The sequence below is a fragment of the Bos grunniens genome, chromosome 5, assembly GCF_055505025.1.
Source record: "Bos grunniens cultivar Pamir isolate PY7600 chromosome 5, Bosgru_T2T1.0, whole genome shotgun sequence".
Taxonomy (NCBI): Eukaryota; Metazoa; Chordata; class Mammalia; order Artiodactyla; family Bovidae; genus Bos; species Bos grunniens.
In genome coordinates this window covers 83095417-83111374 of record NC_141169.1, presented here as the reverse complement: position 1 = coordinate 83111374, position 15958 = coordinate 83095417, and the positions used below count along the sequence as shown (strand labels likewise).

Genomic DNA, 15958 nt, shown 5'->3' with positions numbered 1-15958 from the left:
TCTGCAGTATTTATGAGTTTCTGGCATAAGACCCTATATAACTTTTGACCATTAAAATGTTAATGTGAACATGAGTTTTAAAGCAGTTGTCACAGTAATGATCAGCATTGCAGCATTGCTGCCAATTTTTGTTTTTGACTTTCTCACATTAGAAACTAGAAACACAAATTTTTTAATGGTAAATTTTTTAAATTATTGTTAAATATGTTGAATTTTATTGAATGAGTTTTAAAAGTGAAAAATCACTACGTTCTCAGTAGTTGAATGTAAAAGCTGTTTCTTTCTCTGTACTATATCTGTGTGGATGCATATATTTTCATAATAATAATCAAAATGTAGGTATATTTTTGCTTTTCTTATAGGTAATTCTCCATAATGCTAGCGATCAGAGTCATCATAAAACTAACATTTTATCCCTCAGACTAATAACCTGATTATTGACATAAATTCTTTTCAGAAGACTAGTAATTTTGCATTGCCTACACCATATGATCATCCTCTGGGATTAATATTTAATTGTCATTGTTCTTACTAACGGTCTTTGCATTCATATTTATTTATTTCCTATTTTCTCTAATCCAAATAAAAATTCACTGTGCTTAAAAAAGAAACAACATATCCTCCCTTTTTAAAATGTATGATTTCGTTTAGCTGATATATATTATGTGCTTTTCAGGTGCTAGGTCATTGCCAGGAACAAGACAGATACTGTTCTTACTCTCAGGAGTTTGTGGTCTAGTGGGAAAAATGGGAAAATAAGTAAGCTCTTACGCTACAGTTGTCTTGAGAGAAATGCTGGGTTATTGAAGCTAGAAAAAAGAAATATGTGGGATTTCAAAATCTTACTTAGCCTTTTACTTCATATAGTTTTAATTCTTGCATATGCTTAATGCTCTCCATGGAAAGATGATCTTTAGTTTACCTCACTTGACTGTATTCTAGCCTGTAACCTGTTTTCCTGGATCAAGCCTGTTTGTCTCTGGATAATACCTTTCAGCCAAGGCCATAATTCTCTGCAAATTAAAAAGTATGCTCATTTAGCCCAGCATTTCCCAAAATATGTTTTAAGAAAGACTAAGTTCATGAATTATCCCTTGAAAAGTGGAATCACGAGTTGAATAAATTTGAAAATTATTACATCACCATCCTGCATCTTGAAATTTCAGAATGCTGTTTAACATTTTGCTTTGTATAAGAAATCCTGCCGTGAAGAACCCAATTTAATTCAGCATTTCCTAAATAGATTCAATAGAGAGAGCCTTTTTAATGAAGTAAATTTTTTTAAAACTCTTTTTAGCAGCTTGCGGGACTAGCATTTTGAGAGATGTTGAACTGAATCATTTCAAATATTTTGACCCCTCATGGTGCTTTATTCTGGCTTCCTTGAGATATCTGCAGCTCTTAAAATAAATGCCCCTAAACTGTTGCAGTGATATGGGTCTCATACTTGCATGGTAGGAGTCCTTAAAGCCTGTATGTTTCATCCATGTATTTTTATTAAAAAATTTTTTTTTCATCCATTTATTTTTAAAAACAGCTTTACTAACACTTATTGAGTTGAATTCTACTAGTTACTGCTACTCATAAGCACTGTAATTTTATCCAAGAGACATGTCATTAATTCTTTTAGGAAAGATACTTATGCCCAGAACGTTCAAAGAACTCCCAGTTTGCTCCCATTTTTTTTTTTTTTTTTTCCGTGAATAGGATCGGGCTTCATGATACTTGTGAATTGATAACTCTGTATACAAAGGCTTTTGAAAAGGTTTCTTTTTTAATGTTAGTATAGATAATATTGCCACTGTTTTTTTTCATTTAAAGTATATAATTTTTTTCAAAATTTTTTCATGTATTTTTAAGGTTAAACTTTCCAGTTTGAATTTAGATGATCATGCAAAGAAGAAACTTATTAAACTAGTGGGAGATCGATACTGCAAGAGCACAGATGTGCTTACCATCAAGACAGACAGGTAAAGAATAGTTCAGTGTATCATCACATGTGTTGCTTTATTGTCCTCCAGTCCCCTGGCAGGCCTGATATTAACCTCTTAGGTCAGAGAAGCTGTCTCATTCATTTTTTAATATCCTCACACTAGCCTCCTATTGATGTGATCTTTGTGTTCAAGGAGAGGCTTGTGTAGCTGAGTTAAATTATTGTTATTTTTAATATATTTGTGCATGTAAAACTCAGGGAAGATGTTAGAAGGAAACAAAGTATAATTTGCCAGTGATTAATGCTTAAACAGCTTTCTGCAAAATCAAAGTATAGAAATCTTATATTTTAAAATCAAGATTATTAAATGTAGAAATTTAATGTATCAGGGCACTTTTGTAAATAAGCACAATTTCAGTGCTAGCATAGAAGTTTGTAAAAGCAGTATTTATTGTATATGAATTTATAAATTAGATCATTTGAGGTAAAGCAAGGCTGTTGGTATGTTTTTGCTAAATGATTATTTTATTTCTAGAATTATACTTTGGTTGTTTCTAAATTAGGTCAAAATATAAAGAAAAGCAAATGGCAGATATCCTCTCTCTCTCCTTATCCTAGTTTCAAAGCATTGGGAGGTGTCAGTATCAATTAGTTTTTTTTTTTTAATTGAATGATAATTGTTTTACAATATTATATTGGTGTCTTATCATATATCAGCATGAACCAGCCATATCAGTTAGGTTTTATGTCTTGCTTCTTAGTGGTATAGAGAAGTGGCCTGACATTCAGAGGTAGCAACTATGGGGGTGGAAAAAGCTCAGGGAGAAATAGATTTGAAATATTAATACATTAATAATATGTTCTTGCTAGCTTCAGAGAACATAAAATAGCACTGTGTTTTTAGTCTTTGCAATTTAAAAAATACCTTTAAAATGTTACTGTTAAATAAATAAATTTATATTAAAAAAAGTTAGAAATTCTTAAAAGTTTCTGATAATGTTGCTTTTTTCCCCTAAGTTTACAAGTGTCAGAGTATAAATATGTTTTACCATAACAACTGTGTAGAAAACTATTAAACCAAATACAAAATAAACAGGGTACAATTGAAGTCAACTGTCATATGATAGTTATGTTGAAAGAAATTAGAATTAATTACTTCCGTTTCTCTATTACTTTTGTAGCCTAAAAGCTAATGCCAGATCATATTCATGTAGATGTTTATCTAATATTGGGCCATTAGTTCCATTTTAAATATGACAGCATAAAAATACAGCATTGTAAAAAAAAAAATACAGCATTGTGTAGTGTAGCTCATTTTTAAAAGAATCAGCTCTGGGGAGATCAGGATGAACTTCTAGATTACCATCTGTCTCTGTATTCTTTAAAGAAACACAGCAGATATGTTCCTGTAGTTGCAGACTCGTAGCCCTGAGATCATGAAAGGCGCTTGGGTTTGACACAGTCATATTAAAAATAGTGTAAAGCTATTATCATATGTAAATAACTTTGTTAGTAATGAAAGCGAAGAGATCCTCTTAAATAAAAGTAAAAATAGCATCAGTTTTCAGTGTCCTCAAATCATAAAGTACATAGATAATTCTTATTCCAAGGACAGAATTTTCTTAAGGCAGATAGGGAATCCCTGAATATAAGTTATCCTTTGTATTTAGTATTTGTGTACTTTGCAAATTATTCTGTATACTGAAAGTTTACCATTTTGACTTCTGTCCTCTCTCTTTTAAAGGTGCCCTTTAAAGAGACAGAATTATGATTATGCAATGTATCTACTAACAGTTTTATACCATGAGTCTTGGGTAAGTGACTGTAGAATGAGTGTTTAATAATTTTGTCATTGTAATTTGAGAGATGTTAGCCTTTCAAAACAGTCTGTGTATCCAGCATTCAGTTGAGAGTTTAATGAACTGCTATTTAAGGTAAGGACATGTAAAATGTTTTAAGGTAACGTCTACTGATATTGAAAGTGAGGATCTTGAAATATATTATGCAGTCCATCTCAGGACCTTCAGAAATCAGATGACCAAAATGCCTTAAGTTCAGGTTCTGGCTTAGGCTAAAAAAATGAAAAATTTTTTATTTTTTTTTTAATTTGTTTGACTTTGGGTGAAAGTTGTCAAAGTTATGGAAGGGAGATCACATCTATATTACTTGAAACTACATAATTCATCCTGTTATTCAAGTAAACTACAAAACAAATCTCTAAAACTTTATAGAAAGTACGTTAAATGTTTATTAAAATTGTAGGTAACATGTAGTCTTTCATGTGAACTTTTCACTGGTATACATTAGGGGCAGTTAGGGCAGTTAATTATAGAAACAGTGTAAAAACAGTCTGGTATCTGATTTTGTTGAGTTGTATAAGTATGCATATAAGGAAGATTTTGCTATGTGTGAGCATCAACTCATTTAAAGTTGGTAACTAATATATTTAGGTAACTCACAGTTTTATATGCTTTTAAATTAAAATAATTTTAGATATGCACATAAATTTAACTTTTTGAAGCTTGCCCAGCATAGACATGGGACTTACTGCATTTCATGTTAGGAACTCATGAAAGAATGGAAGTAGGTGGAGAAAGTCACTCTCTTTAGATGTTCAAAGGACTTCATATGAAAAAAGAGATCTGTTTTTCATGACTTTTACGGATACAACAAAGTAGAAACGATAATGATTTATTTACTGAGTGAAAGCTCTGTACAGGATTCATCTGAAGATGGAGTGGGCTGCTTTCATAGGTAGAAAATGTTTCATCCACTGGTTGCTTATTGCGTGTGTGGGTGTAGGGGTGTGTGTATCACTCAGTTGTGTCGAACTCTGCAAACTGTAGCCCACCAGGCTCTGTCTGTGGGATTTTTCAGTCAAGAATACTGGAGTGGGTTGCTTCCTTCTCTAGGAGTGGTTGCTTAGTGGGGATATAGTAAAAGGAACATACTCTTCAGATGTTAGTTGCATTAGATGGTCTTTGGAGTCTCCTTTCATCTCTGTGTAATTCTGTGAACACATACAGCTACTCTTATTGCAGAGTTCATTGATGTTAATCATAAAACAGCACAAGAGGGTGAGTGAAAAATAAAAAATAAAATAAAACTTTGTTGCAAATTTAGTAAAAGGACAAAAAGTAGCTGGTAGCTCTTTGCTTTTGAGCTGTTCTAATTACAGTTCATCTTGTTTTCTAGTTCCTGGCTTCAGGAACATTATAATAGCAGTTAATCTGTTTCCTGTCAACTGATTATATAAATACATTTGGCTTGAGATAATTAAGTTCCCTTTTGAACCAACAACATGGCTGAATTAGCTTCAGCTCTATGGCCACCACTTAAAGAGTTAATACCAAACAATAAAAGCTGACCAGTTTTGAGTCTCTTATTTTGCCAGCAGTCTGTAAAATGAATTTGCCCCAAAGGAAATGACAGGCATAAATAAATTCAGTTAAAGTTGACTTACTGGATTCTTTCTGTGGTTCCATGACATAAAATCCAAACAAATTTGTATTCTGGATTCACGCAAGGAGCTTTTGATCTTAATGCTAATTACTTTGATGGCAGAATAACTACCCACATACAACTGTCCTAAACAGATATAATTAAATAAATCCTATATTAAACTTGGCTCTTGATCCTTTCTAAACAAGTACCATCAGTGAAGAAGCTTTAAGAGAATGCAGATGAGCCGTGAAATTTTGCAGAGCTGGTGGAACAGAATTTTTATTGAATTGAAACTTTTTTTTCCTTCACCAGCATGGAATTCATACTTGAAATTGATGTTACCACCTGGTATTTAATCAAATATTTAGAGAGCCCCTTTTAATCCATTCCTTTATTTTTAAGGCTAGTTTCAGAGCATTTAATACCTAAAAGCTAAGCTCCATGGAGGTTACCTCTAAGTAGCATTGAGAGAAAGTAGTTGGTATTTTTATGTAACATGGTACTGAAACTTCTCCAAAAAGGTATTTATCTAGACTTCAGTAAAAGGAAGTTACTGTTGTGTGCTATTCAAAACAGTTAACTGTATAGAAGTATCAAAGTAGAACTTGTTGCTCTAAAACAGTAAAATGGGTTTATTGAGGAACAGCACAGAATTACCATTTGGGAAATGTAATCTGTGGTGAACCATAGGTAAGTCCAAGGGGCTTCCCAGGTGGTGCTAGTGATAAAGAACCCGCCTGCCAGGGCCGGAGACTTAAAGGACACAGATTCTATCCCTGGGTTGGGAAAATCCCCTGGAGAAGGACATGGCAACCCATTCCAGGAATCTTGCCTGGAGAATTCCATGGACAGAGGAGCCTGGTGGTCCATAGGGTCACAAAGAGTTGGACATGACTGAGTGACTTCACACACATAAGTCCAAAGACAAAGGGGAGCATGCTTTTATAGGGAAAAGGAGAGAGTTGAGAGGGGGCTGTTCTAAATGAAAGTCCTAGGGAGGAAAGTAGGAGTTTGGGGTGGTGGTAACTTTTTTCATTTATGGAGCTGAGAGGTTTCTCATTGCCTGGGCTCTTGCTGTGCAGAGTTCTGCTTCCAGCGAGGCATGTCGGTGAAGGTCACTGCATGCAAATAATGGAGTGTGAGAATATGTGAGAACTCCCTCTACAAGCCATTCCCAACTCTAATTTTAATGGAGGTTTTCTGTATTAATTTTTGTATTCAAAAAGCATAGACTTCAGGCACAGAGTCTTAGTAATGCTTCAAAGAATGACTATTGCATGCTAAGGTGATGAGAAACAGAAATACATTAAATCATTTATCCTTAAGCAGTTCAAAGAAAGAAAGAGACTTGTAGAAATTTGGGTTAATATTTCAGTATTACACGTTGTTAGCATAGAAGTGAATTAACTTTTAATCTTTAGAACCATTCAAATTTGAATTTGAATCTCATTTCTTGTTACTTGACTCAGTGGGTAAAGAATCCATCTGTGATGCAGGAGACTTGAGTTCAGGTCCTGAGTTGGGAAGATCCCCTAGAGGAGGGCAGGGCAACCCACCCTAGTAGTCTTGTCAGGAGAATCCCATGGACAAGAGGAGCCTGGCAGGTTACCGTTCATGGGGTTAAAAAGAGACAGACACAGCTGAAGCAACTGAGCACACGCTCACGAACCTGCTACCTGTGTAGCCTTGGCCAGCCATTTAATGTTTGAGGCTCAGATTTCTTTGAGGGGCTTTTGGATGGATCAGGGAGAATTTACGTGAAATGTCTGGTGAATAGTGGGTGCTCATTAAATGGTGGCTATTATTATTGCCGTTAACTACTAGAATGAAGGAAGATGTATTTTAGAATTTCAGATTCATTCATTCCCAGTTTCTGTGCATAGCTCACATTTAACTTGACAAAGACTTTATACAGATGAAGTCAGATCTATGTCCTATTGTATTTGAATTTTTAGAACTTGTATCTGACTCAGGTTCTGACACAACTGATAATAACAAAAGCTTCCTAAATGTTAACTTTGTTGCATGTTATTCTTAAAACCTTCCACAAGTGATTTGGTTAAGAAATGATTGAATGAAGCATTTTACAAAGTGACTTGCACAAAAGATAGACTTGCTTCAGAAAATGTAGATATCTAAAACTAGATTGAAAGGGTTCTTGAATGATTTTGATACTTAATTACTCAAGATTGCCTTTTAAAATTTGAATTTTGGACTGTCTTATTTGGACTGCATGATCATCTTGTTGCCAGTCAGGAATGTATCTAGGTTTGTAACAAAGTGGTTCTGAAAAGTCACATAACAAAATGGATAAAAGGGATAATTTTACAAAGAGTTTATTTTTAAAGGGGACTTTAAGTATTTCTGGGAAAAGGGCTTCCCTGGTGGCTTAGAGGTTAAAGCGTCTGTCTGCAATGCGGAGACCCCGGTTCGATCCCTGGGTCAGGAACATCCTGGCTACCCACTCCAGTATTCTTGCCTGGAGAGTCCCATGGAGGAAGGAGCCTGGTAGGCTACAGTCCACAGGGTTGCAAAGAGTTGGACACGGCTGAGCTACTTCACTTTCACTTTCTGGTAAAAATAATGAATCCTTTTGCAGAGCGATAATCGCCATTTAATCTGGTGGTTGATGAATTCATTGTGATCTTTCATGTGTTTTCACGTACATATACATTTCCAGGTTATATTAGAGAGAATGCTTGAACAATATCTGTTTGCTTTTCTTAGCATTCATCAATGATTTTGTTCTTGTTTAAAAGTGGTGGGTATCAGTCAGATGATCAAAATGAATGAGCCTCTGCTTTTAAGTAGCTTTATTTCTAGAAGGATTTGGTGGTTAGTGTAGTCTGTTCCACCAGGTAAGGGAGGTTGACACATAGCGCTGTGAGAGGTGCAGACAAAAATCAACTCTCCCTTGAAGCTTCACAGAAGTGGTGACTGGTCTTAGAAGATGAGTAGGAGTGTGCCGTGGAGAAGTGGGTGAAGGACTCTCTAGGTCTGGTGGGTTTAGAGAGCAGGCAGAAGTTTGGTGTGGCCAGGGTGTATGACCAACAGGCAGACGAAGGAGATGAGACTGAAAAATCATTCTGAGCCAGGCTGTGAGCAGGCCGTAGGGCTTATTGAATGAGTGTAGATTTGTATCCAGAGGGCAGTAATGACTGATGTAGTAGCATTGGTAGCGGTGGGGATGGGGGGGATCCTTCCCAGGTAACCCAGTGGTAAAGAATCCACTTGCCAAGCAGGAGACGTGGGTTTGATCCCTGGGTCAGGAAGATCCCCTGCAGGAGGGCATGGCAGCCGACTCCAGTATTCTTGCCTGGAGAATTCCATGGACAGAGGAACCTGGTGGATTATAGTCCATGGGGTCGGAAAGAATCGGACACAACTGAGTGTGAGCATGCACCGTAGCATTTTACTTGATGTTTGAAAAGGCACCTCTTTCACTGTTGTAGTGTTTATGAAAGAGTAAACCATTTTCACAGCAACTGTCAAGTGTGCTTTCAATAAGACGAACTGTTTATTAATTGATGGGCACATGCATGTTTAGTTGCCTGTATGCTTGGTGTTGTTGGATATGGAGATTAATACCTAAGGAGAAAACACTATCCTTTGAGGAATACTAGTGGAAGCAAGTTGGTTTAGTAATAAATACTATAATATTTAACAATAAAATAAAAGTGTTATAAAGGTTATATAATTTACTGTTCAGTTTTTATTTTTCTCTGCTTATTTATTGTATATCCTTCAGGGCTTTGATAGGTGCTCCAGCAATATGTCAACTTCCACCATCATACATAGTTAATAAACACTTTTTTTCTTGTGATGAGGAACTTCTAAGATCTACTCTCCTAGCAACTTTCAAGTTTTAACTGTGGTCACCAGCAGGCTGTACATTATATTCCTGTGACGTATTTATTTTATAACTAAAAGTTCGTACTTTTTGATCACCTTCAATCATTTTGCCACCCTAAGCCTCTGGCAACCAGCTATTACTCTCTGCTTCTGTGAGGTTTTTTGTTGTTTTTCTTTTAGATTCCCACACATAAGTGAGATCTTACAGTATTTGTCTATCTCTGACTTATTTCACTTAGCATAATGCCCACAGGGTTCATCCATGTTGTCGAAAATGGCAGAATTCCCTTTTTTATGGCTAAATGATAGTCCATCACATATGTACACACCACTTACAGCTCAGATAGTAAAGAATCTGCCTGTAATGTAGGAGACCCAAGCTCGATCCAAGAAGAAGGAAATGGCAACTCACTCCAGTATTCTTGCCTGGAGAATCCCATGGACAGAGGAGCCTGGTGGGCTACAGTCCTTGGGATTGCAAAGAGTCGGACACGACTGAGCGACTGTGACTGACTATTCTTTATCCTTTCATCCATTCACGGACACTTAGGTTGTTTTCATGCCTTGGCTATTATAAATAATCCTGCAGTGAACAGGTGCAAATATCTTTTCGAGTTCGAGTTTTCATTTCCTTCAGCTAAATACCCAGAAGTGAAACTGTTAGATCATATGATAGTTCTGTTTTTAGTTTTTTGAGGAATCTTCATACTGTTTTCCATAGTGGCCACACCAGTTTACATTCTCACCTACACTTGTTAATGTCTCTTTGGTAATAACCATTCTAACAGGTTTGTGAGGTTGTACCATTGATTAGTGATGTTAAACACCTTTTCAGGTGGCTCTTGGCCATCTGTATGTCTGTCTTGGAAAAATGTCTGTTCAGATCCTCTGCCTATTTTTTAATTAGATTGTTTCTTTTTTTTGCTGTTGGGTTGCATGAGTTCTTTATATATTTTGGAAATTAATTCTTTTCAGATATATTTGTGCCTCTTATTTGTCTGACTACATTGCATAGACAGCAAGTTACACTATCTTACTATCTTGAGTACAAAAGTTGCCTTAGTCCATGTTCCATGGATTGACAGCTATTGAAACATTGTGTATTCTTTTGGATATCCAAAACAGACATTTGAAGTAGTTTTTCATCTTAAAAAAGTAAAGTGACAGAGTTACAAACAAATTCATTTTTCAGTAATATAAAATGTAGCATACTTGTTAAATGTTAGCAATAATTTTTTACTGGTATAGCTTTTTAATGATCTATTAATAAGATTATTAATAATCAACAATCAATAATTATGCCCAAAGTTTAAGAAATGTGTTTGAAACAGTTTGAGGTACTTAATTTTCATGGATGTATGATTTGGGCTATATGTTGATCAGGTTTGTTTTTCATTTGACTATGTGGTCTTTTTCCAAATATTTAAAGAAAATGTGTTGTAATTCTATATTATTTTAGAAGTTATCTACAAAATTTATCTATTACAACCTCTTCATTATATAACCTTTATACTTTCTTCATTCCCCTGAGAAATTAAGACTTAAAGGAGAGATCAAGTATTTTGCCCAAGGCCACATAGTTTGTGAACCCAAGAAACTCAGACTTGAACTGCAGCTTCAGAGTTTCACATTCTTTTCATGGTATCATATTACTTAGTTTTATTCAACTTCCATGGTAAAATATTAGGAAACAAAAGAGATGAAATCAAACCTGAACTTTAGCTGCTAGTTCTTAAAACTTAACTTTTAATTGAAAATTTATCTGTCTCCATAACTGATTTTCAGCTGGGGCTTTCATCAAACTCACCTGTTAAGCTTTTCTAAGTTACAGATAACTTAGATCTTGCAGAGTCAAAATCTCCAGAGGAGACACCCAGATGTATTTTATTCTAAAGGCTCTGTTGCTGAGCTCTTGATTGGGAATAACTTCCCCAGTCTGAATTTTGTTAGTAAAGAAACTTATTAGAAGGTTTGATATATCTCTTCCAAGACAGTTTTTGGGGACTTCCAGGTGGTCCAGTGGTTAAGACTTTGCCTTCCAGTGGAGGAGGTATGGTTCAGTCCCTGGTCAGGAAGCTAAGCTCACAGGTGCCTTGTGGCCAAAAAACCAAAACAAGAAATAGAAGCAATATTGTAACAAACTCAATAGAGATTTTTAAAGTGGTCCACATTAAAAAAAAAAAACTTTAAACAAGAAAAAAAGACAGTTTTTGTACATGTATCTAGTGTTAGCCCTGGGGGTGTGATATGGGCATTAAAATGAAAGGGGCAAGAAAAAAGAAGGATTTGTGTATCATACATACATAGAATGTTTTTTTTTCACTTAATGTGGTAGGCAGTATGCAGCTGTTCTTGAGTAGGATGATGATACAGTAAAGTGATACGTCTCATATCTCTTTGCCTTCAGGCAATACTTCATTTTATATCTGATGCTCAGGAGCCTATCATATACTTAAAGGCCATTAAGAAAAATTTCCATTCAGTGGCTGAAGTCATGAACCTTGAAAATTACACTTTTTTCTTCCCTCCCTATCTCCCCTGATAAGTCACCAGATCTTTTAAGTTCTAGCTTTTAAACATCTGTTAAAACTATTTTCTCTTCTTTATTCCTACTGCTATTGTCCTGTATGGGTCTTTGTCAGAATAACTATAATAGCCTTATTGATTTTCCTGTCTTATCTATCTTCCATATTGCTACTAAGTAATTGTTCTAAAAATCAAATCTGTTATATCATATCCCTTTATAAAGTCCTTCAGTGGTTTCCCATTATGTGGAATAAAATCTAAACTCCTTAGTATGTCTATTTACAGCAATTTACCACTTCATTTCATCAAGAGCCTCTTGATGAAAGTGAGAGAGGAGAGTGAAAAAGTTGGCTTAAAACTCAACATTCCGAAAACTAAGATCATGGCATCTGGTCCCATCATTTCATGGCAAATAGATGGGGAAACATGAGAGACTTTATTTGGGGGGTCCAAAATCACTGCAGTTGGTAACTGAAGCCATGAAATTAAAAGACGCTTTCTCCTTGGAAGAAAAGTTATGACCAACCTAGACAGCATATTAGAAAGCAGAGATATTACTTTGCTAACAAAGGTCCATCTAGTCAAAGCTATGGTTTTTTCAATATTCGTGTATGGATGTGAGAGTTGGACTATAAAGAAAGCTAAGTGCCAAAGAAGTGATGCTTTTGAACTGTGGTGCTGAAGAAAACTCTTGAGAGTCCCTTGGACAGCAAGGAGATCCAGCCAGTCCATCCTAAAGGAAATCAGTCCTGAATATGTGTTGAAAGGACTGATGCTGAAGCTGAAACTCTGATACTCTGATCACCTGATGGTGAAGGCCTGACTCATTTGAAAAGACCCTGATGCTGGGAAAGATTGAAGGCGGGAGAAGGGGACAATAGAGGATGAGATGGTTGGATGACATCACTGACTCAATGGACATGAGTTTGAGTAAATTCTGGGAGTTGGTGATGGACAGGGAAGTCTGGCATGCTGCAATCCATGGGGTCGCAAAGAGTCGAACACAACTGAGGGACTGAACTGAACTGAACTGAACCGAACCACTTCATTGGGCTTCCCTGTGGCTCAAATGGTAAAGAATCTGGCCTGCAATTCAGGAGACCTGGGTTCAATCCCTGAGTGGGGAAGATCCCCTGGAGAAGGGAATGGCAACCCACTCCAGTATTCTTGCCTGAAGAATTCCATGGACAGAGGTGCCTAGTAGGCTACAGTCCTTGGGGTTACAGAGAGTCAGAAACAGACTAAGCGACTAACCACCACCTCATTACCAGCTGCTCAGGAAATGTAGGTTATATACCCTGTAACTTAATGAACAGAATATGTTCTTCCATAACTTTGCATGCATGTACTGTTCTCTTTGCTTATAATACCTTTTCAAATTGATCAGCCTTGCAACTTCATATGAATCCTCTAATAAACCTCACATGTGACCTCTCTTAGACGTCTCCTCGCTTCCTTTTCCCTTCCTCCTTCCACCAGTTAACCTTCCTCTCATTGTGTTTATGGTTATTGCCTGTATGCATGTCTGCCAAGCTCGATTAGACTGTGCGGTCACTGAGGACAGGACAGTGTATTTCATTCATCTTTATATTCCCAGCATCTAATACAGTGTCTGTCTGGCATATTAGCTTTCAGTACATTTTTAAAAAACTGATCTGATTTGAATTGAATTCTTTGACATAACTCAGTTAAAAGTTTAGGTTTGGTAACTAAAATAGTTGTCAGTAACTCTTTAATCCATTACAGATATTTAACCTATTCCTATTTTTTATAATTTTTGAGTAACTTGGATTTTTTTTAATAGTAAAACTGTTTTCCGTTCTCTAGCACAATGCCTTACTTGTAATCATGAGAAGTGGAATATTACAGTGATTCATGTCCTAGGCAAAGGGAGTTATAAATAAGATGGTAGAAGGTGACATATTTGTGTGTTTAGTGAAACAGATGCTTCATTGCCTTCTGTTACATTGGAATTCACTGACCAGTGCATGAAGTAGCTATTGTGTTTTTCTTTGTATTGAATTCATGCTTACAATGAGAAGAAACATCATAGATTGAAATAAATTATTATTTTGTGTTTTTTTTTTACCATGTTTCTATGTTCCTTGCAACATGTTCTACCGCTGAGAAACGGTATGATTTGAGACAGATTATTTAATTGCTCTGGGTTTCAATTTCCCATTCTGTAAAACAGATATGAATAGTACTACCTCATAGGGTTGCTGTGGAAGTTAAATGAACCAATATATGTAAGGTGCTTTCTCATCCCATGCCACTTTCCTCACCTTGGCCTTCATTCAGCCCTGAACGTACTAAGCTTGTTCCTGCCTCCAGCCTTTATGGATACTCTTTCCTGTGCTGGGATCACAGCCTTCATCTGACAGCTCCCACTCAGCTCAACATTCCATATACTAGGCTGGCAGTTCCAGGAGAGCACAGTGCCTGGGACAGTAGTTGCATAACAAATGTGTACTGAGTGAATGAATGATAGAGCTGATATGTGGACAAGAGAACAGGATCACGTGGAATAGAAGGTTGCTTCCTCTAGGAATGTAATCAGAGCAGGTTCCCTTGTGGTAGGCAAGGAAGAAAAGAGACCATATATACGTATATGTATTGTATACATACCTAAGTCAGATGGTGAAATGGTAAATGTTTAGTACTTGAGGTATTAAAATTGAAGTCTACAAACTAATCAGACTCTGCCTAAATGATGATCAGTTTGAGCTTACATTGGTTATTTTTAGGTGCCCTCCCCCAACAATTTGAATATCTGTTGTTTACGCTTTAAAATTAATACATGCCAACTACTCTTCGAAAAAAAAGAAATTCTTTACAATTGCACACTTCAATCCTGGGTGTAATTTCAGAAGCAATAAAAATTTGGCAGTGAATTACAGCTCAGGGTACAAGATTATATATGAAAGGTAATCATAGCTTTGCTTTTAAAAAATGAATTTAGAAGGACATGCACCGGCTATCAACAGTATTGATTGATTTTCTTCAAACGTCTGAAGTGTCTAGTAATTTGCATGACAGATATTACGTGTGAAAGACCTGTGCTGTGCTTAGTTGCTCAGTCGTGTCCCACTCTTTGAGACCCCATGGACTGTAGCCCACCAGGCTCCTCAGTCCCTAGGGATTCTCCAGAATCCCTAGATTCTGGAATACTGGAGTGGGTTACCATGCCTTCCTCCAGAGAGTCTTCCCAACCCAGGAATCGAATCCATGTCTCCCGCATTGCATGCGGATTCTTTTACCATATGATGTCATCCATCAGAAAGAATTGCCTCTTTTTTTCTCTTAGGCAGAGATGATCACTGGCTTATTTTAATCCAATCATCATTGAGCTGGAGCAGGGCTGGGTTACAGTTTTTAAAGATTTTGTTCACCTTTGTCTCTTTCTCAGGCATTTTATTTAGGAACTTGGTGAGTCTGCTTCCACATCTCAAAGCCTGCTTAAGAGTCACTTGTGCCTTTGAGAAGTTTTGAGCTTAACTTGATAACCTCTAGCCCTTGCAGCAGAATCTAGCAGATAGATGTCTTGAGAGGGAGACTGGTTGTGTGTTTGAAACAGGGCTTCCCTCTACTGGGACTTTGCCTCCTAACCACTACGGCATACAAGAGATTTGCTTTTTAGAAGCTTGATTCAGCCTCCCCAGTTTTCCAGAAGTAGTCCCAGAACTAAAACCAGTCATGTTTGGGACTCTTCAATTCCAGTCTATCACACAAACCCTGGATGACAGCTCAAAACCTCATCTCTTTTCTCTTTTCCCAAGTAGAGTCCTTCCATGTGGGCCAGGTGCCAGTCTCATACAGAATTGGAAAATGGTCTCAGGGAAGAAAATGGGTAGGGGTTTTCAGAAGGGCTTCCCATATCCTTGCAGCCTGGAATTCACATTCATCTAGTCCTTGCTGATTCTGAAACTCTGATATTTTTACTGCCTGGCTTTTTTTCCAGTTGAAGCCAAAGCAGAGGCAGGCTGTGACCTGTTACATCCTATTTGAAAGTGGAAATCATAATGTAAATTAAAAAAAAAAATTTGGAGTTTTCTTTCCCCTCAAAGATTTTATATCTATATCTCTTTAAGTGAAAAATATTCTGAAGTGACAAGCATTATGTAAAATATTATTGCTTTTTTATCGTTTACAAAGACTAGAAGATTATTTTGCAATTGCTTTTTTGTTTTTCTTCATTTTCGG

General features: G+C 36.4%; 1 protein-coding gene across 2 annotated transcripts in view; it reads left to right on the top strand.

The window, feature by feature from the left end:
• MRPS35 (mitochondrial ribosomal protein S35) overlaps positions 1–15958 on the top strand; it is a 44384-nt gene that overhangs the window by 23955 nt on the left and 4471 nt on the right. For both annotated transcript variants that reach the window (XM_086401625.1, XM_086401626.1), the window contains exons 6-7: positions 1861–1970; positions 3678–3747. In XM_086401625.1, coding sequence (XP_086257751.1) covers positions 1861–1970; positions 3678–3747 — 180 coding nt within the window. The remainder of the gene's footprint in view (positions 1–1860; positions 1971–3677; positions 3748–15958) is intronic.